The sequence below is a fragment of the Phyllostomus discolor genome, chromosome 2 (assembly GCF_004126475.2).
Source record: "Phyllostomus discolor isolate MPI-MPIP mPhyDis1 chromosome 2, mPhyDis1.pri.v3, whole genome shotgun sequence".
Classification (NCBI taxonomy): Eukaryota; Metazoa; Chordata; class Mammalia; order Chiroptera; family Phyllostomidae; genus Phyllostomus; species Phyllostomus discolor.
In genome coordinates, this window is record NC_040904.2 from 11,051,653 (window position 1) to 11,078,503 (window position 26,851).

Here is a 26,851-nt window from a genome sequence, read left to right on the forward strand (position 1 = left end):
CTCAGTCTCTGAGCATGATTTTTTGCTGTGAACAAACACCTATAAAATGTTGAATAGAAGTGGTGAAGGTGGGTACGTATGCTTTGTTTCTAATATAAACTTTTTAAAAAAAGATTTTATTTACTTTTAGAGTGGGGAAAGAGGAGAAAGAGGGAGAGAAACACCAATGTGTGGTTGCCTCTTGCACAACCCAGGCATGTGCCCTGACTGGAAACCCTTTGGCTCACAGGCCCACACTCAGTCCACTGAGCTACACCAGCCAGGGCTCTAATGTAAACTTTCAGTGTAACATCAAGTATGATTTTAGTGATAGGGTTTTTGATTGATGCCTTTTAACAGATAGGTGTTCTTGTCAAATCCTTTCTTTTTATTTATTGAAAATAATATTTTTCTCCTTTATTCTGTTAATATGGTGAATTATATTAATTTTCTCAGTATATATTGTTGGGATTGATTTACTAATGTTTTGTTAATGTTTAGGGTTTTGCATCTGTTTTTATGAGGGGATATTAGTCTGCAATTTTTTCTTGTATGTCAGGTATTTGTGTTAGAATTACGTTTGCCTCATAAAACAAACTGGGAAGTATCCATCCCCTTGTAATGACTTAAAATTTTATTTAATATTGGTATTATTTATTGCTTATACATTTGATGGAATTCACCACTGAAACCATTTGGGGCTAGACTTTTCTGAGTTCCCCCCAAAATAAATGTATTAAGTGATATTAACATATATAAATCACACTTGGTCATGATATATAATCACTTTATATTGTCATTGGATTGTTTTGCTAACATTTTATAGCAGTTTTACCCTGGCTGTGTAGAACCAATTAGGAAGCATTTCACTTTTCTCTAGTTTCTGGAAGGATTTGTATAATGTTGGTATTTTTTTATATGTTTGGGAACATGTATTAGTGATGCCATCTGGGCCTTGAGTATTCTTCATAAGAAGGTTTTAAATGATGAAATCCATTAACTATACAGATTTTCGAAATATTCTTTTTGTTTTGCTATTTGTGTTTTCCAAGAATTTTGTGGAACTTGTCAAATATTTTTGACAAAGTTTTGTAATATGTTTATCCTTTAAAAACTTATAGAATCTACAGTGAATTTTTTCACTCCTCATATTGGTACTTCGTTTTCCTGTCCCCTTTTTTAATTTGGTAAAATGTAAGTACCATCAAGCTTACCCTTTAACCATGTATAAATGTGCAGTTCAGTGTATTAGATACATTCATATTGTTGTGCACCCATTGCCAACACCCATCTCCGTTAAACTGAAGCTCTGCCCGCTGAATCCTCGCGCTCCGCGCCACCCCGCGGCCCGAGACCACTACACAGTCGCCACCACTGACGTCATCTATTTCTCTTTTAACTCCAAACTTCCTTTTGGTGAAATAAAAATATAACCACTCTGCTCCCATTTGTCAAGTGGAAAGAATGATAAATGATTCACACTTCATAGCGCAGAAGGCGAGATTAACTGAATTGGAGAACGGGGGGTCCTGGCTCCAGAAATCTGTGCTATTTCCGCCGTTCATGAACAGATCTGCATCCGCAGGCCACGAACGTCCGCAGGTACCGCTTTCCCCGTGGCCGGGTCGGGCTGGCAGCCCCAGCGCTTCGGCTCTTCCACGATACGTGGCCAGGAGGCACAGTAGAGGCGCAGCAACCCGGTTGCTCCGGGTTCGAGCAACCACCGGAGGCACGACACATGAAATACGCCTGCGGGTGGCGAACAGCCCGAGGTAAGGCCATTTCACCAAGGGCCCGAGAGCACCGCGCCTGCGCGGGCCGAAGCCCTTGGCCCCGCTTGTCCAGACAGCGGCGCGCGTACGGTGTGTGGGTACGTGGGGCGGGGCCTCCCCCCCCCCCCCTCCGCCGACCGCTTGCGCGCAAAGCGCCTGCGCGGGCTAAGGGCGGTGGCTCCCGCTCCTGGTAGGAGCCGTCCGCCCCTCCGCACTGGCGGTGTGGACGCAGAACTCGGCGAAAGAACGTGGCTGGGTAGGTTTCACGCAGCTGAGGTAGGTTTCCCGCGGGCACCTCGGGCTGCTGGACCGCGCCTCGGCAGGACGTGCTAGGTGAGAGGCTTTAGCTCGGCGTGTGCGTCAGCGGGCGAGCTGAGGCCTGGGTCCACTTCCGAGACCACCCGGCACCTTTCCCGCCTCAGTGCTTCGTGCTCTGGCTGCTGATACTGAGCTCCGCACCCCGCCCTTTCCAGGGGACCCGCCCACCACCACGCCTCTTTCCCAAAGCCACGCTCCTCGCAGTGGCACGCCCACTTTCCTTCAGTCCTTACCCCCTTGTCAGCCCCCACCCGCTCTGAGCCGCTATTGAGCTTTTCCTTACTCCTCCATCTGTTGCATCTACCCCCGCCCCTCACTGCCCCCATCTTTCATTCATCCCTTCGTTGGCTGCCTGCTCCTGACGATCCTAGGGCCACTCATCCAACAGCGCACAGAGACCATGTTCCATTGCGGGCCTGGCCATCACCTGGCCCCCGCCCCACGCGTTGACCCTCACCCCCCTTCTTGGTCCTCCACATCCATCAACCCGGCTCGCCCCGCCCTGGACCCACCCACCCGGGCCTAGCGATCTCGTTCCGCCCCATCCGCCTGGTCCAGTCTAGGCCCCCTCTCCGCACCTTAACCCGCCCCGCCCAGGCCCCGCCCCATCCCCTCAACCCGGCCCCACCCAGGCCCCGCCCACCCTCGCCTCGGCCTCACCGAAGCCCCGCCTCACCCTATCAGCCCGGCCCCGCCCAGGCCCCGCCCACCCTATTTACTTGTACTTGGCTCTGACCCACCCTGGTTCCAACACTGTTTTCCAATGAAAATGCAACTTATGTAAACCAGCACTTGTAATTAGCAATGTCACAAAAATAATTATTAGGTCTTGATTGATGAGCGAAACACTCATTTGAAACAATTAAATTGAAAAAAGCACATTCATCTCAGAGCTTAATACGGATTACACTGTCACTGGAAAAAAAAGAATTGAGAATGAGAAGGAAAAGCCTCTGAAAGATGCAGACCTTGGTTCCTGTTAGTGGAAACACTTTATAAAGCCCCAGGTAGGGAAGTTTAATTGGAATTAAAGCTAACACGTTCCAAGAAAAACTTAGTGATATGTTGTAAATCAACTCAGTGATCTGAAAGAAACTAACAGGCTTTGGCCAATGACTAGGGTTAACACCTGGCAGATTAGTGAAGAAAACACACTTCCTGAAAGTCATAACTCTTCAGTGCTTTCAAATGTTTGTGTGAAGAATTGCATTTATAAATTTTATTTCTATTCCCTTCTTTACACATACATGTTTTACTTACATTTTGGTAGAGGACCTTTTCATGAACCTTAGAAGAGAAGTAACCTTAATTATTATGCAATGTAACAAAGCAACTTCTCATTCTCTCTCTTTTAAAGGAGAAATGGAGAGGAAAATGAAACATTAGAAGGGGCAGCTATGCGGCAGATCCTAAGAGAACTATGGCAACATCAGGTGACTGCCCCGGAAGTGAATCGCAGGTAATTTCAGTTTTGGTCTGTAAGAACCTGTACTTGAAGACCATGAACATTACAGAGAGTTGAGATCAGAGTGATAGTGCTTTCCCTGGACTAATGAAGGTGGCCACCAACCAGGGGATACCTAACTACAGGAAATGCACCCTGACCTGTGTGGCTCAGTTGTTTGGGGTGATGTCCCATGAAGCAAAAGGCCAGTGGAGGGTTTGGTCCTGGTCAGGGCACATGCCTGGGCTGCAGCTTGGGCCCCCTGTCAGGGTGTGTTGGAGGGATGTGTTCAGATCAATGTTTCCCTCTCTTTTTCCCTCCTTCCCCTCTCTCTAAGAAGAAAATAAATTTAAAAAATTTAAATAAGGAAATGCAATGTTTGTAAGGGTTACAGATGACATTCTGCATTAGGCATTGTAAACATTTCCCAGGAATCTTGGGTTCTATTTTTGGTGACTGTGCTGGTCAAGCTAGCACATTTTCTTAGTTGTTTAATAAAGTCTCAGGCATAATGTGTTAAAAACAGGTTGGATACATTGGAAAAGATTTGTGTATTCATACTGCTTTTTTTTTTTTTTTGCCTGGGACACACATACTGTTTCATTTAAATTAACAATAAAAAAAGTCACCTTAAATTTCAAGAAAATGTTGATTATGTAAAATAAAAATTGAATGACAACCCTAATAATGAGTGGTTTTTAAAAATTAAACAATTTCATGTCTGTGATGTCAATTTTAACATTTCTTTTTTCCCCTTTTATTCTAATAATCTAATTTCATTTGAGGAATTTTATTTAAAGTTGGGTCATTTAATCTATTTCTTAAAAGTAATCGTAAAATGTTCTAATTCCACGTATGTCTCATTTTTCTTTTGAGAAATACAAAAGATATTGGAACATTTACACAATAATTTTTCAAACATCAAGTACATATAATACAGAAGTGAAAATTCGTTAACATTTTATGTTTGCTTCAGAATAAATACACACAGTATATAAAACAAAACCACAAATAAAGTTTCTTACCCAACCCCGGGTCCAATCTTCCTTTGTCTCCAGAGGCAGACACTACTTTGAATTATGAATTGATTTTTGTGCTTCTGCACCATTGTTTATACTTTTTATATCTTATCTAGGCATCTTGAGAATTTAAGTGGCCGCATGTTCTGTGTGCCACCTGCTCCTTGCCGTTTCTACTAATGTTATTTTGGGGGATCTGTCCTTAATGTGTACCTACAGCTAGTTCAGTCTGAAGGATGTTCCTGAAGTTTGTTCCTTATAAGAACATACCACGTTCAGAGATACGTACGTAGGTCTGTGTATGTTAGGTTTGCACCACATTTTGTTTATATCCCTTTTGTTGGACACTCCCATTTTTCCAGTTTTTGTCTATTTCAAAAAGTGCTGCAGTGAACATCCTTCTGCGTGTCTCCTTGTGCGCACGTGCTCTAGGGTTTGCACCCAAGTAGTGTAGTCGCAGGGTGGAAGGGGTTGCAGGTTTGCAGTGTTGCCAGATAGCGATCAGGTGTTCTCTCAAGAGGGTTTACTGGTTCACGGGTCTGCCGGTGTCCACAGTGTTTGCTGATACTCGGCAGCATCAGACTTTTACATTTTGGTCAGTCTGATGGGTTAGAAATGGTATCTTGTTATTTTACTTTTCTGATTGCTTGTAAATCATGATTTGACTCCTTATTAGAATGTTATTGTCATTGAAGTCGGTATTGAAATTTATTTCAGTAATATTTGTGTTCATCGTCATAATAGCACCCTCCCTTACAGAAGAGGTACCTCATACCCACAATTTGTGTTTTATCTCTTTCCCCCTTGATTAGTCTTTTTAGGGCTTTTCAGTTTTATCTTTTCAAAGAACCAGTTTGTCTTTGTTGACTTTCTCTTTATCCATTTATTGATTTCTGCTTTTTCTTCCCTTTACTCTGTTATATTTGAGTTTAATTTTTTCTTTTTATAACATCTTGAGATGGAAACTAGGCACTGATTTTAAACCTTTCTTCTTTAATATGTCTTACAGCTATAACTTTTAATCTCTGCCATGGCTGCTTCTTGCACATTTAAATATGTTGTATTTCCATTATTGTTTAGTTAAAGTACTTACACATCGATGGAAATTAAAAAAATTCTGGGCTATTTAGAAATGTATTGTTTTATTTCCAAATATTTGGGAAGTTTTACTTATCTCTTTGTTAGTTAATTTTAATTTGATTGTATTTGATCAGAAAATATACTTTGTAAATTTCCACTTTTTGAAATTTATTCAGGTCTGCTTATGGCCTAGTCATAATGGGCTCTTTTGGCTAATGTTCCATATGCACTTGCAAAGAATACATATGCTGCAGTTGCTAGGTGTGGCGTTCCACAAATGTCATTAAGGACAAATGGGTTATTAGTGGTGTTCACATCTCTGTATCCTTTCTGACTTTTTGTTCACTTGTTCTATCAGTTGCTAGGAGAGATAAGCTTTAAAAATCTCTGCTATGATTGTAGATTTGTCTGTGTGTTTATTTACCTTTGGGTCTATCACTTTTTGCTTTATATATTTCGAATCTGTTATTTGGTGCATATGTTTGGGTTAGTATTTGTAGATTAATCGGCCCTTATATTTTTATGAAATCTGTCTCTTTTTACCTGTGAATACTTCTTGCCTGTACGTCCTTTGTCTTATATCAATATCGTCATATCAATTTTCCCATGGTTAGCGTTTCCAGGGCACACATACGAATATATGCCTGTGTTTTTAACCTGTCTAACACCTTATGTTTAAAGTGTTTCTCTTATAAGGTACCTATGGCAGTATCTTTCTTTTTCTGTAGATAATTTCTGCCAGTTATTTGGAGTATTTAGTCCATTAACACTTAACATGATGACTGATTCTACCATCTTGCTATTTGTTTTCTTTGTGTTGCATTTTTTCTTTGTCCCTTTCTCCATTCTTGCCTTCTTGTGGATTAATAAAATATTATCTGTTATTCTGTTATCTCTTCTGTTGGCTTTTTAGCTGTACCTTTAAAAAATTATTTTAGTGCTTACCCAAGAAATTGTCCTGTGAGTCCTTAACCTATTCCAGCCTTTTTTGGGACTATTTCACAATGTAATAAGCCTCCAAATCAGTTCCCTTTATCAGCCCACATTTTTTGGTGCTGTTGTAACTATTTTCCTTTGATATATGTTGTAACCCCCATAATAAATTACTGTTGTTTCTTTTCACTCTCAAAAGTCTTTCAAATAAAGTAGAAGAGATAGCCTGTTTTCCCACATAGTACCTTTTCTGGGGTCTTTGCATCTACCATGCTGGGAAAAATAAAGACAGTGGCAATTCCTGTTGCTGCTGAGTATCAGGCAGAGGGTAAAGCATGCGTTGCTGGTGAAGTGAAAAGCAACTACCTTTGGAAAGGCAAATGACAAACATTTGAGTGAAAACTATGCCTATTTTTCGGCTCTGGCAGTCCCATAAAAGTAGAGTGTCGTCACATGAGGATCAGTGTACACAGGCGTGTGTGGCAGCGTGTTTGCGGTGGTAGAGAACCGGACACCAAGGGAAGCCCGTCAGTTGCAGGGGCTGATCGGTCGGGCCCAATTGCTGCTGTGCAGCGTTATGTAGCCGTTGAAAGTTGTAAGTTAGGGTTCTAACAGTTGGGCAGTTTTTTCCAGAAGGTCTTGTGAATAAAAAAGCAAAATCAAAAAAGAAGGGTCTGTGATGGCCTTTACAAAAAAACTATACCAAAAGGAAAACTAACCTGTGTGGGTGAGCGACACAAGCACGGAGACAGTATGGGAGGATCCACAGCAGGTGATTAGTGAGGATTGGGGTGGTGGTGAGAAGGTGGCGTGCTGGGGGGCAGGATCAGGCCTGGAGGGCCGGCATGGAAGAAAGTGACACTGCTACACACGGCTACAACTACTGTTACTGTAATAGGAACAGGTGCAAAGGAGGCAATCAGCAAAATAAAAAAGGTGACTAATAAGTACTCAAAAACCACGTCTGACCTCCCTGATAATCTAAGAAAGGAAGTAAGTATCACAGGCAATCTCTTCCTCTCAGAGCCCCAGAGATTAAAGTGATGAACGTCCGTTGTGGTAAGGGTGCAGGAAAACCTGTGGCTGACTCTCCTGTGCTAGGTCCTACTCTCCTGTCGCAGTTGAAGGAGCCACCTCTCCGGAGGGCATTTGTGAGTGGTGTCGGAACTCATGCAGGTGTGCGTCGTCTTGCTCGTCAGTTTCACATTCAGGAATTTATCCTGAGAAAAGAGGGAGAGACAAAATGATTTATGTTTAAGAAAGTTCATCCCAGCCCTGGCTGGTGTAGCTCAGTGGATGGAGCGCGGGCTGTGAACCAAAGGGTCGCTGGTTCGATTCCCCGTCAGGGCATATGCCTGGGTTGTGGGCCAGGTCCCCAGTGGGGGCCATGTGAGAGGCAACCACACATTGATCTTTCTTTCCCTCTCTTTCTCCTTCCCTTCCCCTCTCTCTAAAAATAAAGAAATAAAATATTTTTTAAAAGAAAGTTCATCCTCACAGAATTTATAATAGTAAAAAAGTGAAAACAGTTTTAAGTGTTCAAAACTAGAAGATTGGATAAATTTTTCCTTCATAGCATACTGATATTAAAATAATTTAGAAGTGCATTTAATAATGGAGGAGAATATTCAGAATTTAATAAGTGGAAAACATGTTACAGGGCAGAATTTTATGATCTTAAGAAGTACCCTGTGGGCACGTGTTAAATGTACACTTTGGAAAAGAAGTCTGAAAGGATATGAATGTGTTAACTTACTATCTCTGACCATGGAGGGAGATTCCAGATGGTTCTAATTTTCCACTGTGAAGTCTTTGGCTTTCACAAAATTTCAGGGGAGTTACGTTTGTGTGTAGGAAAGTTTGTCAAAATGTGCCAGTTGGGACAGGGTTGCCGCAGCGTGAACTGGCGTGGTGCTTGGAGGTTCTGCCACCTCCAGCGGCAGCGTCCAGGCCAGCCCCTTCTGGTAGGACGTGGAGATGGGCAGCGCGCAGGCCCTTAAGGAGGATGGGCCCTGAGCGGCACGTGTCAGTCGCAGCGTTGTCCAGTGAGGCCGCACGCCTGGTGCCAGGTCACCAGCTCCTTCCCTAGGCCTCCAGCGAGGCCCATCGAGCTCTGTCTCCGCGTCTGATGAGGTCCCCAGAGTGCAACACCCAGGGAGACTCGGGACTTTTTTCTCCTGGGGCTGGGCATCACCCTCAGGAAGCGGCCATTAACATAAGCATTCATGAAGGGCTCATAGACACTAAAAGTGCTTCTTTCTTGTTTCTTTCTTTGCTGTTCTCTTGAGGTTGCAAATCATTTTGTACTAGAGATAAGAAGTAAAGGTGGACTGTAGGTGAGACCCCCTCAATTCTGCTGGTGAGGATGACCCAGTTGTTTGTATAATAAAAACTAGTTGCTTAAATCTTCAAGAAACCATCCTGATAACCAGGAGCCAGGAAGGAAGGAAGGAAGGAAGGAAGGAAGGAAGGAAGGAAAGGAGGGAGGGAGGGGAGAAACAGAGAAGCCCCATAATCATTCCCGTGTCCTCTCCTTGGCTTTGAGCAGGAGGGAGAGGAGCCCGTGGGACACTGTGAAGAGCACCTCGCAGAGGGGGTGCAGCCGGAGGAGTTTGTGGCCATCGCAGACTATTCTGCCACCGATGAGACGCAGGTAGCTGTGGACTCCAGCATGCTCAGACAGAATTAGGCGAAACTTTCCAGAAGTCCTGCCGAAGTTGAAGTGTTGCTGTTTAGCATGTGAGGCCTGTGGGGGCCCATCCTTCCCTTCCCAGCTTGGCAGACTGGGGTTCCGAGCCTGCAGTGAAAGGTGCCCGGGTGAGGGAGCGGGGAGGAGGGCCCTGCTGCAGTTTCTGCTTGGCAGCCTTGATTAAGAACCTATTCTCATTACTTAAAAATAAGGCTAGAAAATAAAAATATGTAGTCAAAGGAGGCTTTCTGTACTCTGTGTAACAGGAATTTTAGCCTACGCCTTCAGTCTCTGAATCGGCAGTCACATGGCTGAGTTATGGTGGAGAAGCTAGCTGTTGCGAGAGTTTGTCCTAAGCCATTAGAAAATGTTTACTCTTTCTTTTAAAAAATATCAATTAAGCCATGCTTTTCTTTCATGTAGATGTTCCACAGAAGTCTCTAAATCCTGGTACCGTTTTCATAAATCATCACTTGCTATTATAATCACCCATTGACTTCTTTTTGAAATCGCTGTGATTTGGGCCCCGGTGATAGGGGATTTATCAGAGCCACAGTTGAAATGACAACTATAGGTTGTTCTGGAATTTTCACCTCTCTCTCTCTGTTTCCAGCTCAGTTTTCTGAGAGGAGAGAAAATCCTCATCCTGAGACAAACCACCGCTGACTGGTGGTGGGGTGAGCGTGCCGGCTGCTGTGGGTACATCCCAGCGAACCACCTGGGCAAGGACCTAGAGGAGTGTGACCCTGAGGACACGTGGCAGGACGAAGAGTACTTCGGCAGCTATGGAACCCTGGTACCGCTACCGCTCTCAGATGCCCCGTTCGGCTGGCGGGCGGTGGTTTCTCTTCTCTGGTCTTAGGTTCTAACTTTTCCAAATAATGTCTGGGCTTCTCCTCGTTGCTTAGAGCCGAGCTCAGCAGGCCACTCCCTTCGATTTGCGGCTCCCCAGCTCTGCCATCGCAGCGTGAAAGCAGCCCCCGAGGCACGGCGAGGGGAGCATGGCTGGATTCCCGGAAAACCTCATCTATGATACCAAAGTTAGAGACTATGACACATATCATTTTTATGTGTCATAGTCTTCTTTTGATTTTTATAAGCCGTTTAAAAATGTAAAAGCCATCTCTATCTTGTAGGCAATACAAAAGCAGGCAGTGGGCTGAATCAACCGATGGACTTGGTGTTAGTTGACCCCCAGGTTAGGTAGATTATCTGAGTGATGGGATTATGAACTTTGCTCAGTATTTTAAAAAAGTGACAAATTTTACTTTAAAAAGAAAATACAAAAAAGTTATAAAGTGACACTAATAATACCTCTAAATATCTAGCTTATTAGTTTGGTTTTTTAAAATATGAAAGCAAAGCTATAGTCCAATGGTCCAGACAACCCGTTTATATTTTAAAACTCGATAAGAACAGATATTTGCAGAGTGGATGTTACAAACCTAATGTGGAGTGAAAGAAGCCAGACATCGAAGACTAGCGAGCGTTTGATTCAGTTGCGTAAATTAGAAGGTCCTGTGTGTGACGGGTGTGCACAAGTGGGGAAACTGAAGGACATCAGGGACCTGCTTCCCCTGAGGGTCAGGAGGGTGCTTGTGGGTAAGGGGGCTGTGACCGGCAAGGCCAGGTGGGAAGGCGTGGGGCGCAGCGCTCTGGTGCTGGTTGCTCCCCAGCTGTATTTGGTGAACCATCTGTTTTGACAGGTGTGTTCTATTTCACAACTAGAAATGCTGAAGTCAGTGAGGAACTATTGATGTCTGTGCAGTGGTGTGGCACACGATGGCGTTTTGGTCAGCGACGGGCCGTGTATGTGATGGCGGCGTACCGCGTGGCCGAGGTGTGCAGCGGGCTGTACCGTCTAGGTCTGCGTCAGTGCGCTCTGATGTGCGCACGGCAAAGCCGCCTAACGAGGCCTTGCTCACCAGGCATCCCTGTCACGAAAGGGCGCGTGACTGCAGGGTTAGAGCGTTCAGTCTTAGACGGAAGGAAGCCTGTTGCCCCGCTCCCCCCCCAGAGAGCACTGCTGGGCCTCGCCCGTGCTTTCAGCAGCGGTGTTTACGCTTCTACCAGGTCTAAGCTGCGTGGGTTTTCCTTTCTTCAGTTTCTAGAAGAGGAGTGTTCCACACATTGTTTTCACCTTGCTCTTTTCACGTGGCTGTGTTATTTTGAAGGTCTGTTCTTCACCACAGCTGCAGAGCATTGTGTTGCTTTTGAAAGGACCGTGTTGGTGGGCCGTGCTTGTTGAACGGCTCTTCATCATGGCGAGCAGCTCCGTGACGACGGATGTCCTCCTCCGTGAATCCTGCCTAACTCGGAGGGGGTGTTTTTCACTTTGCTGGATCTTGCCCGTTTGCTGAGTGTGCACCGACCCATGGTGTGTGGGTGCTTACGTCACCACCGCAGGGCATCAAAGGGAAACAGATTTTCTGTCCTAAAGGTGAAATACGGCATCTCCTGGTTTTGATTTCCATTTCAACAAGTGAGAATGATCATCTTTTATACTTTACTGGCCTCTTGTATTTCTTCCTTTTTGGGAAATCTTTCATACAATTTTCCCACTTTTCTTTTAATTCTGTTGATTTAAATATTAAATAAGCAGTTTAGCCTGTATTTATATGTATTACACTTATCACTTGCTACCTTTTTTCCCATGAAACTTTTCATATAGTCTGTCTTTTTTACAGCAAGATTATACATACAAATATATAAAAAGCTTTCTTTTAGAACTTTTGTGATTTCATTTTTTTATAATGAAATAGTTAAGTTGATCTGAAAGTTACTTGTAAAGAATAAGGTAAAACTCCAACTTGAGTTCCCCACAAATATCCAGCTGTCCCCATATCGGTTATTGAACCTGTTCCTGCTGATGAAGAAATGCACATGCTTTGTACGTTGCAGTTCTGGGATCTGTTTCTGAAATCTCTGTTCTGTGTCATTGGTTTATTTCTTCCCCAGTTCCAGACACTTTTCATTACTGTAGCTTTTTAACTTCCGTGAGAGCTAGGCCTTGAGCAGCTCTTCCATTTTTCAGCATTTTCGTGGCTAGTGTTGGCTGTTCGTATTTTAGACACTAGTTTTATTGTCATGTGTTGTGTCCCCTCCTCCCCATGCCAAATTATTTGTCATTTTAATTGGTATTGCACAGATAGTGTACATTACTTTAGGGAGAAGTGACATCTTTGTAATGTCACATTGATTGTCTCCATTTTGTAAGTCTTATTTTGTATCTTTCAGAGTTTTAAGGTTTTGGTCTTGTTAAACCTGTTCCTAGGTACTTCCGTATGTGTTATGGTTGTAAGTGGGTGGGGGAGGTGTTCTGTAAATATCAGCATGGCTGAGTTGTTTGAGAGCGTTCGAGTCTCTGTCCTTACTGATTTCTGTCCATGCCCATCACTTACTGAGAGAAGGGTGCTGAAGTCTCTGACCATGATCTCGCGTTTGTCTGTCACTTGTTGCATCCTATCGGTCTTTGCTTTGTGTATTTGGAAGCTCTGTTATTAGGTACAGAAGTATTAGCCGAAGTGATTCCTGTATTATGAATGGACCCTCTTCATCTCTGGCAACACCCTTTGCTCTGAATGTGTTTTTTCCTGGTTCCCGTGCTGGCTTCCCACTTCCTCCCCCTGGCGTCAGCGCACCCTCACATCCTCGCGCTGACTTTCTGACGAGGTGACCGCTGCAGGCAGCAGAGCTGGGTCTGGACCCCACGCCACCAGGCTCCCTGTGTCGGCCCCTGTGTTTTTCAGTCAGCGGTGTTTTCGTGTGGAGCCAAGATGGGCTCGTGAAGGCCCCTTCAGACATCCCGTTTGTCAAGCCAACGAGGGACAGATTTGTGTGTGAGAGTGACTTTGGGGTCCTAAGTGAAGAGGATTCTGGGATGGAGCTCTGTGTGCCGCCTCAGGGTCTCTCCCACTGGGTTGCCCGTGCCTTGTCTCGGTGGCCACTCGGCCACGGCGTGTCTGGTCAGGAACACGGCAGTTCCTTCCGCCTCAGGCGGGAACAGTGGTCAGGAGGGCCGCGTCTGCACCGCCTCCTGGTGGTCCACACTGCCTCCTGGTAGTCCACACCTGCTTCTCCGCTCACCTGGCTCTCGGGTAGGCTGCAGGGAGAAGCTGCAGGCATCCTCCGAGGCTGAGGGATTCTGGAAACGTTCAGTTTATTCCTTCATTGTCTACTCTTTATCTGTTGGCATATTTTGGCCTTTTGATAATTCATGTTTTTAGGTGTGGGTTGGAGCAGCTTAACTCAGGCCCCCATCCCCCACCTTAAACCATAGCTTGGTGTAGCTCTCTAATCACAGACTGACTCATTTTAATGTACTTTTCTTGTAGAAACTTCATTTGGAGATGCTGACAGACCAGCCACGCACAACTAAATACCACCACGTAATCCTGCAGAACAGGGAGTCCCTCAAAGACAAAGTAATTCTGGATGTCGGCTGCGGGACCGGGATCATCAGCCTCTTTTGTGCGCATTATGCACAGCCCAGAGCGGTGAGTAGGAGGTGGCTCTCCTTTTAGCGGCTTCGGAGCTGGGTCTCGGTGACATGTCCTTTGTGTACGAGGCACCGTGATGACAAAGTGGGCAGCGTGTCCTCCCAGGCTGAGCTGGTCAGAGGTCGTGACATTGGTTAATGAGCCACAAACAGCACAGAGTGGGACAGGACAGAGAAAATGTTCCAGCGAGCTACATGTGATGGGTGGTCTTTGTGAAACATTTATTCAGTTCAATGTAGAAACACATGCATCCCCCTGTACAGGTCACCATCCAAGTGTCCCCCATGCCCCAAGCAGTGACTGCCTGGCAGGGACAGGACAGACCTCACCTTCTTTCTTTAAAGCATGGCTGGCTGTGCAGAGTGGCAGCCCCCTGGCAGCCCCCACACAGGCAGATGCAGATCCCAGGTAACAGGTGAGGCTGCAGTGCAGGGAGCACCTGAGTCCAGGCCCTGCTGGAGCCATGTCATAGTGCTCAGGACCCTCCACTGAGGACCAGGGTTCGAAATCCTGTGAGAAGCCACTGGTATCCTGGGAGCTGGACTGCCCTCGGATGAGTGCTGAGAACCCCCTTCGTCAGTCGGGGGTTGTTGCTGTGTGAACGGGAGCTGGGCCTGGGCCTTACCCAGCAGGCCTTGGGGCGGGCAGCCTGTGTGCGTACAGGGGCTTCTGTCCACCTGCAGCCCCACGTCTGTTTTAGGTGGAAGGTGGGACTTAGGATCGGATGCAGCTCCCTTCCCAGGGCTCCGTCTGGTCCAGGCAGCCTGCTGGCCCTGCCCTTTGTCCCTGCCGTTTGCCATTTTCTCTGATGCCGGTTCTGACACAGCTGAGGTGACGGCGGGCCGCTGTGCAGTTCCAGGGCGTGCACCAATGGTGCTTCTGCCGCACGCAGGTGTACGCGGTGGAGGCCAGCGAGATGGCCCAGCACACAGGGCAGCTGGTCATGCAGAATGGCTTCGCTGACGTCATCACCGTGTTCCAGCAGAAGGTGGAGGACGTGGTGTTGCCGGAGAAGGTGGACGTGCTGGTGTCCGAGTGGATGGGGACCTGCCTGCTGGTAAGGGCGGGGCAGCGGCTGGGTTGGTATCTGGACTCTTCACAAATCGTGATTCATTCTGACATTTTTTCTAAGGTCAGGTATAATTGATTTTTTTATATGAACATTGACCCAGTGTCTTATTTTTATCTGATTAAAAAATGCTTTTATAAGAAATCTGTAACTCTTTCATGAGTGATTTACATAAACTGTTTTCTTTGGGGACCTGCGAATATCCAGCGCTTACTGTGCGGGGCTGAGTTCTGACGCAAGCAGAGCCTTTGTCTCCTTGCCCAGCCGGGGCCTCCCTCCTCCCAGCGGCCCCTTGTTTAGCATCAGGGAGACCCAGCCTGGTGCTCCCTGAGTCTCGCAGTGGCGGGTGGGGTGGGCAGTTTTCTGGTTATATGCCACCCCACCCTGCCCAGTGTGCTCACACGCTCTGAGCTTGGAGGCCAGTGAGAGGTGGGTGGGAGCTGGGCCTGCAGGTCCCCTTCTCCTTGGACCCTCTGGCCAGCTTCTGGCTCAGCATCTAAGGCATTATAGTGAAACACCCCAGTGTGAAAGTCAGCATCTGTGAAAGCCCAGAGAAATACATCTGGGTGGACACGAGGGGAACATGGCTGGTGTTTCCAACGAGGGATCTGTTTAAATGAGTGCTGCCCCGGCTTCTTACAGAGCGCAAAGGTAGAGGGCAGTGGTAGCACACGACATTGGGCCTTTAGCCCTGCTGAAATTGTCTGACGAGAAAGTGAAATAGACTCAACATCCATGACATAATTTGGCTTATTAATAACGTCTGTGGATTCCTAAGATTATACATGGGAAAAAAGGGACCGACTATACCATTAATCCATAAGGTGGGCATTGGCTTTTGCCCCCCAAACACCAGTGTTCATTCAGTAGTGTTTATCGAGTTCCTTCTGGCCCTGGGGACATGGGGAGCCAGCCTGCAGTCGAGATGTGTATGTCCATTGCAATCAGGGGGAGCCTGGCTACCAAGGGTCCAGCTCTGCTCCTGGAGATGGGCAGTGTGGGGGCAGGGGAGAGAGAAGGAGGGCAGACGGAGGGGGAGGAGAAGGGAAGGGGGAGCATCGTCGGGCAGGGATGGTGGCCTGGATTCAGTGTCCCTGTGATCCAGTGGGTGGGGGTAGAAGCTGGGTTTAGGTTCTTTGTGCTCCCAGGACTTTGTCATGTGTTAGGTAACCAGCGGCTGGGCCATCCAGGACTTTCTAGGGGTAGAGCAGAGATCAGGCCGTGTGTGGGAGCCCCACTGGGATCGCAGGGCAGGTGAGGCCTTCAGGGTCCAGGGAGGCACGATGGGGGAGGGCCTCGGGCTGGGGGCGGTGGGAGGGGAGCAGGGCCTGGTGGATTCTCTGTCCCTTGGAAGGATGTCTGGGCTCTGTCCTTGGGTGGCACCACTGGTGGGCTGGCTGTCTCCTGGGCAGAGGAGGCTGGGTGGAGTCCCTGGATTTGCTGGAGGGGGCTGTGGGCTGAGGGAAGGAGTGGCTGGTGCGGCCGAGCAGGTTGGCAGCTTCCTTCCACGCACAGGTGTGGGTGTGGATTGTAGGTAGGGTGTGGATTTGTGGGGGGTATGGGTATGGGTATGGGGACAGGAGCCTTGGACTGTGACAGCACAGGGGTGAGGAAAAAATGAGTGGCACCAAATTCAGGACAGGGACCTTAGAGCAGGTGGTGAGTCCTGGGCAACCTGGCTGCTGTGTGCAGGTACCTGGGACATCCTGTCAGAGGGGTCCCTGAAGCCTCTGGACCTGGCCCAGAGTTGGTGAGACTGGACACAGGGAGGGTGTGAATTTGGGAGCTGTCGCGTCTTACCCACTTGGGTTGTGCCCATGTCCCTGTGCAGAAGCCACTGTTTCCTGCAGCCGTGCTTTGTGCCCTCCCAGCATCCTCGTCGGGTGTCCCTGCCTGTTCTCGGAGCCTCTCAGACTTCAGGTCCCCAGTCTCTCCCACCCACCTGCCCACCTGCCCACCTGGTTGCTGATGTTTGGTAACAAGACAGAGAGATCGTGGGACAGGACAGAGAGCACAGAAACAGCCCCGAATACACACTCATTTAGTTTATAATGAGGGGAGGTGTCCAGTCACTGAGGCAAGGATCTATAATTGCCCAAAGATGCTGAAATGATCGATTATTTTGTAGAAAATGGTTAGGTCCTTCTTCATGCTGCATGCTAAAATGAATTCCAGAGAGATTATAGAGTTAAGCAATTAAAACTCCCCGAAACAATTGGTATAAATTTATCTGATGTTAGGATGGGAAGGTCTTTCTTTTTTTTTTTTTTTAAGATTTTATTTACTTATTTTTTTTTTTTTTTAGAGAGGGAAGGGAGGGAGAGAGAGAGAGAGAGAGAGAGAGAGAGAGAGAGAGAGAGAAACATCAATGTGCGGTTGCTGGGGGTTATGGCCTGCAACCCAGGAATGTACCCTGGCTGGGAATCGAACCTGGGACACTTTGGTTCCCAGCCCGCGCTCAATCCACTGAGCTACGCCAGCCAGGGCTCGGGAAGGTCTTTCTAAGAACAAAGCCTGTAAAGAAACTGTACAATAAACTATTTGACCAAAGACGTACCCTTTATACATAACCAACCTGTGCATGTTTAAAAGTCAAGTGAAACTAAAGAATCGCAGCGCATATGACAAAGGCTAATATCCTTACTTCGTATAGAATTCCAGTAAGGCAGTGAGGCAAGCACGAATTAAATAGCTCCAGGACAGTGGCAAGGGGCATGAACAGGCCCAAGACCAGACACATGAACGTTGTTTAACGTCACTGATAATGGAAGAAGGGACTTAAATATTTCTGAGTTACAGTGGCTGAGAAATGACCTACCATGTGATGATACCCAGTGTCACTGAGGTTCTGGGGAAACCGTCACACACTGCTTGGCGGTGTAGATTGGCGTAGCCTCTGGACGGAAAACAGGGCACAATATGTCAAGAAGCATTACAAATAAATACTTAGTTGAAATAATCAGATTTTTACACAAATCTATGCTAAAAAATGTACATGGCAATACCATTTAAAAGGGGAGACAATTGGAAAAAGTACAGATAACTGTGGCAATCCATGCAAGAGACCACTCTGGCCGTAAAAGGTTATGTTTTAGAAAGAATTCTCAGTAAACTTAGAGAAAAGTTGGTGACAGTTTGTTGGTTTTTAAAAAAAAAGCACAAAAAAATAATTGCAGTATGATTCCCATTTTGTTTTTAAAACACACGTGGCAGTGACCCAGCTTCAGCTGCAGGTGGGCTGGAGCGAGGGTGTCCCACCTTGTCTCTCCCTGAGTGCGGCTGCTGACCAGGACAGGGTGCAGGGGGGGAGGCTGCTTGAGAACTTTGGAAAATGTATGCCTGAGTCTGTAGGTTGGGAAAGACCAGAACTTGAAGTACCACTGGCCTGGCTTTGAGTTTATCATTTATTCCTTCTCTGGTTCTGTCTCAGCATACATAACTTCAGAAATTTCGAGAAAAAGGACTGTTGACCTTAAAAACAAAAGCCGGTTATTTTACCAGCAAACATCAATTTATTCAGGAACAGCAAAGAATTGAAATTTGGGACAAGCGAGCTGTAGCGAAGCCATCGGCAAATCCAGCAAAGGAAAGGAATATTGTTTTATGGAGAAAAAGGAGGAAGTTGGGAGGGATTGGATTTACTACGTGATAATTTAAGAATAAAATTAAAAAGTGCACGTATATAATTTTCACATTTGTATGTGCGTTTGAAGAAAAATTCTTGAAGGTAAACCTCTCAGTGGTAGGTCCCTTACTGGGTGCTGGGGTTAGTCATCATTTTTATTTTTATCTGTACCTTTCTGAGTTTTCTGAAGTTTCCCATACCGAACGTGTATTACTTTTATAATAAAACCCTCCCAAGGTTAAGGGAAACAAAACCCTCTGTGCCTTCTCACCCGCTGCGCTGCGGGATGAGGGTCCCTGGCCCCGCCCTGCTCCCTGGCACCCCCTGTGGTTCAGCCAGGAAGCCGTGTTCTCGGTTGTAGGCGACACATGCCGCCCGTGTCTGGGGGCTTTCAGAGGGACACGAGGTGGCGTTTGGCTGCCCTTGCGACTTAAGCACCACGTGAACCTCCGTGGCGGTCCTGCTTGGGCCTGTCACATTTTCAAACAGCAGTTTCAGTCAACTGAAAGGGTTGTGACTATTCTGAGAATATCCCAAGTTGATTTCATTAGCAGTTAATACCCTGCAACACTTAGGGACTTTTAAAAATGGAGTAGTAACTACTGAGTGACTGGAGTAGGATGAGAATGAAGATGTATCCTGACCTTTAGCCGCGCCTCAGTTCTGAATCCAATGCGAAATGATGTGACTTAACCCCAGCTGTGATAGGAGGCCACCCAGTGTGGGTGGAAGATAAGGTCTCCAAGATGCATTGGGTGGGCAGCACTTCCATGGCTGGTAATAATACTCTTGAGGGTGAAACTGGTAAAGATAGATCCCAGACCGTCTGAATGCAACGGGAGGTCTGTGCAGCCTCTCAGTCACGCTGTCTCCCATGTGTCTGTCTGTCCCTCCTGTGCAGTTTGAGTTCATGATCGAGTCCATCCTGTACGCCCGGGACGCGTGGCTGAAGGAGGGCGGGGTCATCTGGCCGACCACGGCGGCGCTGCACCTGGTGCCCTGCAGCGCCGACAAGGACTACCGCAGCAAGGTTCTCTTCTGGGACAACGCCTACGAGTTCAACCTCAGCGCTCTCAAGTGAGTGTCTGGCTCGGGCACACACACAGGCACCGCTGGCCTCCCGCAGAGTGAGCTGCAGGCATTTCTGAGTCAGAACAGTGTGCTCTGGTGTTGAGCTTGCCATGAATCTAAATTTGTGTCACGTGTCTGAGAATTTCACACGTCGCCTTCAATGCCTTGCAACTGATGACGGCTGCGATGGGAACTGAAATGTGTTTTGCAATTTGAGTTCCCAAATACAATGGGACCTTTAAAGTGAGGCCTTTAGAATTGTGGGGGCCATTGAATCATTGCACCCAGCCCAGATCCCAAAGGGAATGGAGAGGGAAGGTCCTGACAGGGTTGTTGTGTAGTTCTTATAGGAAAAAACGGGCAGGAAGGGCTGGGCAGGTTAGTAGAAGGCAGCGCCGCCCGGGACTAAGGTCTGTGGTGGAGGCAGTGAATCGAAGCAGTTTTGTCCTCCATCCGGAAAAGGCAAATGAGCAGAGCAGGGCAGGAAGCTCCGATAGAACTGCCGCCTGGGAAAGTGGGGCCTGAGGGCTGAGGCGGTGAATCGTCCTGGGACGATCAGCCGGCCCCTTGGAGAGAGTTCTCTCCTCTCACACCACACAAATTTAATTCCATGTGGATTTAAGAGTTTTGTGTTAGAATTTTGGGGGGCCTGTGGATCAGATCCCAGGTGGAAAGAAAGTCAACAGAAACAAAGAGGTGCTGGGCTTCCATTTAAAAACCGGCAGCATCTGTGTGTCAGAAAATGGCAAAAATGCAATGGAAAAGGCACTGACTACTTAGAGAATGGTACTGGCTGACACGTTTTAGAGTCAGTCAGAGACAGATGACTATCCAAATGAAATTACAGTCAAGTCACAGAAATGGGCAAGTCATTCACAAAAAAATATTAACCAGTGACTAGAAGGTGGGGCAAAAGGGGGTTGAGAGTTGTTCAAATGAAGAATAATAAGACGAGAATAAACTCTTTGTTTCTCATACTCACAGCTGTAAACCTACATTTATCCCATCTTATATTTGAAAAACATTGCAACGCTATTAGTAATTAAAACAGATAAAATAAATGCCATCTTTGCCCACCAGATAAGCAAAGATTAAAGTAGCAGCCTGTGCTGCGTGAGCCACGTGTATGATGGGAGAGGGATGGGCACCATCTGCACAGAGCTGTGGGTGTGGGGACCTTGCAAGCAGGCGTCCGGGGCGGGGCGGGGGAGGGGCACCTCCCATTGCTGTCAGAGCCTCCTGCTGTAGAATACTTGTCACAGGGTCAGGGCGCGCTTGTGTGCATGCAAAACACTGAAACAGTGGCCACCCTTGGGAACGTGGTTAAATTGCCGTATATCCAACTGATGGGGTATTGTGCAGCTGTTTAAAAAACCCAAGTGATATATATCAGAGTTAAGAGTCAGTAAATGGTATTAGAGTTAAAGAGATAGTAAAACTGGTAGGACACAAGCTGTCCGGAGTGGCTTCTATTTTGTACAAATATATGTATATCAGCGCCTGTGGAAGAGTGAGGTGACCAAATGTATCAAAATGCTAAGGTAGGAGTATGCTATACTTCCCAAATTCCTTATAAGTGCATAACTATTTTTATCAGAAAAAAATGATTAAACTATACATATAGTGGTGTCTTATTAAAATGTTTACTTTTATTTGCTACTTCAGAAGTTGCTGCTGTGCGTAGTTTTTGACGCACTTCTGTGGTCAGTCACTGATTACTCTGTGGCAGGCACAGGGCTCAGCCTTTGAAACCGAGTGTTAGGCAGCGGACGGCATGCGGAGGGCCGTGCAGGAGGCCCAGCTCTGTCTCCTGAAGGTCAGGCCCAAGTGCCTGCCTTCGGTCCTGCTGCTCCATTGCATTTATCACAGCGTAACCTAGAACAGAAGTAGTTTTTCTTTGCTGTGATTGCAGTAGGAGAGCCATGGAAGGTACTTGGTGATGAAATAGATGACAAAAGTGGAGAAAACACACCTTGGCCCTGTGCATTCTGGGTGTCTGGCGGAGGCCGGTTTCCCGTGTGTTTGGTCCCCATGAAGAGGACCGAGGGGGAGGGCCCCGTTACTTACACACTCGGGTTGCCTGTCGGCCCGGCTGGCCGCAGGGAGGGTTGGAGGGGCCCTCAGGGCTGCAGACAGTGGTTTAGAGTTCCTGCTGACACACAGAAGAGGGAAAGCATGCCCTGTTGTCACACATGTGTGTGGCAGAGCCTGAGATATTGGTGGTGACTTTGAGTAATTCCTTTGACCTTTCCCCCAGATCTTTAGCAATTAAGGAGTTTTTTTCCAAGCCCAAGTATAACCACATTTTGAAACCAGAAGACTGTCTCTCTGAACCGTGCACTATATTACAGCTGGACATGAGGACGGTGCAGATCGCTGACCTGGAGGTGAGGCCGGGTCATCGGTGTGCACATGCGGGAGCCTTGTTCTTCAAGTAAACGAGTTCATGTACTTGTTGCTATTGATTTTCCCCGCAGTCTTTTTTCTAATGATCCATTCTGCTTTTCTTTTATATTTTTACATTATTAAATTACTAGTTAACCTCTTTAACCTCTTCTGTTATTTTTAGATTTATGTTTAATACCAGCATCTTGAGATTCAAATTATGTCCAATTTCATGATGAAATTTAAAAAAAAAGATTTTATTTACTTATTTTTAGAGAGAGGGAGAGGGAGGGAGAAAGAAGAGAAACATCGATCTGTTGCCTCTCGCACACCCCCAACTGGGGACCTGGCCCATGACGCAGGCGTGTGCCCTGGCTGGGAATCGAACTTGTGACCTTTTGGTTTGCAGGTCAGAGCTCAATCCACTGAGCCACGTCATCCAGGGCCTTGGAGGAATTTGAATTAAAATTTTTTTCTAAGTTTTTTTAGCTACCTGTGGTGACAGAACTCTTAGTTCTTTCTTTCATTTGCCCTCTCTCGCCATGAGGCAGCGTGTGTGGGTTCAGGACGGCCCCAGGCTACTTACAGGCGCACTCTGAGACGGGGGAGTTGGAGAGACAGTGTTGGAGAACCCCCACTGGAACCGTGGTGGGCAAAATAGCGGGGAACTGAAGTTTTGAGGCTTTAGTATTTTCTAGCTACAGTTGTTGAGACGCAGACTTGAACTTTCTATTTATGCAAAGAACGGAGAAGAGAAAGTATTCACAAATTTTGGGGTAGAAAATCAGGCAAATAAGACCTTTTCTGATTACCTGCTGCATTTTGAATGCACATCGCAAGTTTTAATATTTTACTTTCCCCAGAGGGCAATTCTGTATGGTCTTTGATGTGTTTAGCTAAACTAGCAAGTTCAGGGTTAATAGTTACTGAAGTAGGCGGTACAGGCTTTGGCTCAGTGCAGGGTTGCGGGTGTGTGAGAGGCGGCCCTCGGAGGGAGCAGCTGCCGGGTCTCGCTCAGGCAGCACCTGAGGCAGCCTCGTGCCACGTGCTCACGAACCCGTGTCCGTTTTCTTGTTCGGCTGGACCCAGACAATGAAGGGTGAACTGTGCTTTGATATCAAGAAAGCTGGCACTCTGCACGGATTCACCGCCTGGTTCAGCGTCCGCTTTCAGAACCTGGAGGAGGACGAGCCGCAGCTGGTGCTGAGCACAGGACCGTTCCACCCGTGAGTGTCGGCGCCTCCCCACGGGTACACCGGTGGCCCTCTGTGGAGTGTAAAGGGGTTGCCTTCAAGTTATTGGCATGACAGAAAAACTCGATGGAGTGATGGATGTAGAGATCTGGTAATGTTGAAAGTTGACCTAAAATCTCTCTACACCAAGCTGACCCCTGGGCTGGGGAGCTGTGATGTGGAGCCAGGTATACAGGTGGGTGGGCGGTGGGGCCCAGGCCTTGCACCCCATTTGTCCCTGCACCCGGCTTCCTCAGGCTGCTCCTGGGCCCCCTGGATGAACAGACCCTGGGCTTAGGGAGTAGCAGGCTTTGTCTTCTCAGTTGCCCTAAACACTGCTAACTTTTTTCATAGCAGCATTGTGGGGCTTTTACTCCGACTTTTTTGCGGAGGGCAAGTGTTTGTTGAGACAGACGTTCTGTGCAACAGCGTTTCGTGGCTGCGCACCTGTGCCCACACCGGGGAGCCGATGCTGTCTGTTCACGGAGCTGGACACGCAGCCCCTGGAAGCGCTGCCTTCCTGTGGGGCCTTCAGGCCCCTTTTAGTACCTGCCCTCCCGGACACTCCCCTCGGGCACGGGGGTCAGCCGGAAGGGAGCAGGGCGCCACGGAGGGGTGCTGGTTGTGGCATCTGGGCCCGAAGGAGCCTGGCCGCCACTCTGTGAGAGGAGAGACAGGCTGAGGAGCTGCTTGCCCGGGGTGACCTGTGGAGGTTGGGGGGCTGGGACTGTGGCTAGTGCTCCTCTGGGGGCACCTTGCAGGTGTGAGCGCTCCCCTTAGGAACGGATGGTGGGCGGTGTGTGCCTGGGCCGGCCTCCATCTGAGTGTCTGCAGGTGGGTTGTCTGCACACTGGCCGTATCAGGGACAGGGCCGGGGAGGGCGTGGCACAGAGCCAAAGGATCCCTGCTTGGTGAAGGGCCAGGGAAAGAGACTCCCATGGTGGCTGAGGGGAGGTGGCCCGAGAGTCGGGGGTGGGGAGAGGTAGCCAGTGCCTCAGCTGGGCAGGACCGTGGGGCCACACCAGGTGCTGGGGGAAGGCCATGTCAGGGCCACAGCCTACACAACTTAGGATCCCAGAGTGTTACTGTTTCCCCATAAATGCCACAGTGGTCTGGTACACATGCAACCTAACTTTTACGGGATTAATGTGTTTTGGACCCAGTTTCATCAGTGTACATTTCTCCGTAGCTGCAGAAACTAGAACCGCAGGCATCGGTGGCTTAGAGAAGGAGCCGGGAGACTTGGGGTGGACGCCCGCTGTGCCAGGGTGCAGAGCTGGGTTGACGCTTTGAGGGCTGGGGGAGAAAGACCATACAGGAACCCTGAACTGGCGATGTGCCCCTGAGCACCCCAGTGTCCCCTGGGCCAGCAGGGTGAGCCACCCTTGCCCCTCCTGGACTCTGAGCAGTGTCCAGGAGCCGTGCCCTCACTGGGCTCTCTTTGCCCTACAGTACCCCTGAGAAGTCGGGCCCAGGGTGGGTGCTCCAGTAATGCTGCCTCCGTGTCTTGCAGCACCACCCACTGGAAGCAGGTGCTGTTTATGATGGACGAGCCCGTCCCCGTCTACATGGGGGACGTCCTCACAGGCTCGGTCGTGCTGCAGAGAAACCCAGTGTGGAGGAGGCACATGTCCGTCGCTCTGAGCTGGTCTGTCACTTCTGGACAAGACCCTGCGTCGCAGAGAGTAAGATATTTAGCGGTCAAGGCGTGTGCAGTGGGGCTGGTCTGGGGGATGGCGTGTGGTGGTCAGTGTGGATGCGCTTCCTGCCCTGGCCCGACACCATGGCCACACCTTGCCTGCTTCCTTTTCCTAATCCTCATGAAGCGGAGTGGACGCTGTTATTTCCAGAACAGGAAGCGGAGGTGTGGGAAGGTCAGTGGTTTGTTCTGTGACACGGCTGGTCAGCAAGAGGAGACCCAGACCAGGCTGGGGGCCAGCCCTCCTGCGCTCAGGAGCTCTGGGCAGAGGGAAGGGGTGGAGAAGGCAGGCGCACACCCGGTGCCCACAGGTGTGAGGGGCAGGTTCTGACCGGGTGGCAGTTTGCAGACCGAAGAGCCCTCGTTCCCACAAGTGACGCTGTGTAGCTGGTGGGGTCCGTAGGCCCAGAGACCACTGGAAAGTGGATTCTTTGAATGTAGGATGGAAAAGAAAATCATCAAATGGTTTTCTGGTTTTTTTTTTAAAGATTCTATTTATTTTTAGAGAGGGGGAAGGGAGGGAGAAAGAGAGGGCAAGAAACATCAGTATTTAGTTGCCTCTTGTGCGCCACCTACTGGGGACCTGGCCCACAACCCAGGCATGTGCCCTGACTGGGAATAGAACCAGCGACCCTTTGGTTCACAGGCCGGCACTCAATCCACTGAGCCACAGCAGCCAGGGTGGTTTTCCGCTATTTTTGATACCTGTTTGTGCTTTGCTTTACAGTAATTTTGTAGGTTTGTCATTTAAAAAAAAATTCTACACCTGAATGCCATTCTCTGGTCCAATGTTTAATTATTAGTAGGGAAAACTACTAATAATCGAACTTCAGTGATTTATTATTTGCCTCATTGGTTTTCTTTGTCTCGTTCAGGTTGGAGAAAAAGTCTTTCCGATCTGGAGATGACAGCTGAAATGCCGCTCGGGAGGCAGTGCGAGCTGCTGGAGGGACGCACAGGAGCGAAGGAAGTCACGCCCGGACGTCAACACTCGTTCCTGCGACAGCCTGCGAACGCTCGCTCTGCCCGGCAGGTGGCACTGCCCTTCCCTGTGTGCCCCGCAGACCAACACCCTTGGGCTGCCCTCGCCACTGTCACTGCCTGTGTCTGTCCTCTAGAAGTAGGCTGTGTGTCCAGGTGTCCACCAGTCGTGTCCACAGTGCCGACCTCTGGGTGTTCCTAAGCTAGGTCTAGTTCTACACTCATAGGACACATGCGTCGACCTTGTACTCCTGTGAAAGTGACCGTCCGTGCATCACGTGTTAATGGTGTCCTTACTGCCCTCGGTTCGTCCCCTCGGCGTGCAGAGCGTGGGGCTGCACAGAGCCGTGCAGGACCCGGAGGTGGCAGTGCATGCGCCGGGGCTCTGCATGAGATAGTACAGTTGTAGGGACGTCTTCCAGACCCCTGTGTTGGCACATAGTACATCTCAATAAATATTTTTAAACGAATGTTCGTGTACATCTGCTCTCTGCCTGTGCGCTCTTTCATAAGCATGGGCTCGCACTACGAGCAGCGCTCTGTAGCCCTTCTCATCTAACGTTATGCAGGAACCCCCACGCCAGTGGGGACACGTCCATGACTTTCTGTGTGTGGGATTTTGATTTTCAGTTAACTTTTTACTGAAATATCCATACTTCAGACTGCACAAGTTATGGGTGTGCAGGTGGATGAAATGTCACAGCGTGGACACACGTAACCGGTACGGCGGGCAAGACACTTCCACACACCCGAGGCCCCCAAGTGCCCCTTCCGCTCAGCAGCATCCCCCACCCCCGGGGTCATGCCTGGGTTCTAGCGCTACAGATTACTCCTGCCCGGCTTTGGACATTTTACAAATGGACTTAATGCATTTCGTTACAGACTGAATGTGTTCTCCAATTCGTGTGTTAAATCCTAACCCCCAGTGTGGTGGTATTTGGAGGCGGGGGCCTTTGAGAGGTGACAGGGTCGTTAGGGTTATTGTCCATCACGATAGGATTAGTGCCCTCATGAAGGAGACCCCAGAGAGCCTGGCCCCTCGTGAGGACGCTGTGA

The 26,851-nt window shown here is 48.2% G+C and overlaps 1 protein-coding gene and 1 long non-coding RNA gene across 4 annotated transcripts; both read left to right on the forward strand.

Annotated features, from left to right (window-relative positions):
- The first annotated feature begins 1,827 nt into the window (after nucleotides 1–1,827).
- On the forward strand, nucleotides 1,828–26,265 carry PRMT2 (protein arginine methyltransferase 2). 3 transcript variants are annotated; one of them, XM_028504939.2, is made up of 11 exons: nucleotides 1,828–2,007; nucleotides 3,427–3,528; nucleotides 9,094–9,198; nucleotides 9,848–10,030; nucleotides 13,569–13,730; nucleotides 14,626–14,790; nucleotides 19,329–19,504; nucleotides 21,756–21,885; nucleotides 22,973–23,109; nucleotides 24,629–24,800; nucleotides 25,690–26,265. In XM_028504939.2, exons 2-11 carry the CDS (start codon nucleotides 3,490–3,492, stop codon nucleotides 25,720–25,722), a joined length of 1,302 nt encoding a protein of 433 aa, XP_028360740.1. In that variant the 5' UTR covers nucleotides 1,828–2,007; nucleotides 3,427–3,489; the 3' UTR covers nucleotides 25,723–26,265. The 3 variants fall into 3 exon arrangements, with proteins under 3 accessions (XP_028360740.1, XP_028360741.1, XP_035873435.1); XM_028504940.2 differs by having other exon boundaries at nucleotides 1,902–2,084; XM_036017542.1 differs by having other exon boundaries at nucleotides 1,902–2,027; nucleotides 25,690–25,860.
- LOC118498775 lies at nucleotides 16,360–17,962 on the forward strand. Its single transcript, XR_004901231.1, has 2 exons — nucleotides 16,360–17,051; nucleotides 17,298–17,962. It is a non-coding gene; the product is annotated as an uncharacterized LOC118498775 (long non-coding RNA).
- Nucleotides 26,266–26,851: the final 586 nt, after the last annotated feature.

What these genes read in the sequence shown, in the direction of transcription:
- PRMT2 (XM_028504939.2), top strand. Translation starts at nt 3,490, where the DNA reads ATGGCAACATCAGGTGACTGCCCCGGAAGTGAATCGCAG. An exon ending in TCGGCAGCTATGGAACCCTG is followed by an intron (nt 10,031 to 13,568) that starts GTACCGCTACCG and finishes CTTTTCTTGTAG; the next exon opens with AAACTTCATTTGGAGATGCT. An exon ending in TGCAGATCGCTGACCTGGAG is followed by an intron (nt 21,886 to 22,972) that starts GTGAGGCCGGGT and finishes GGCTGGACCCAG; the next exon opens with ACAATGAAGGGTGAACTGTG.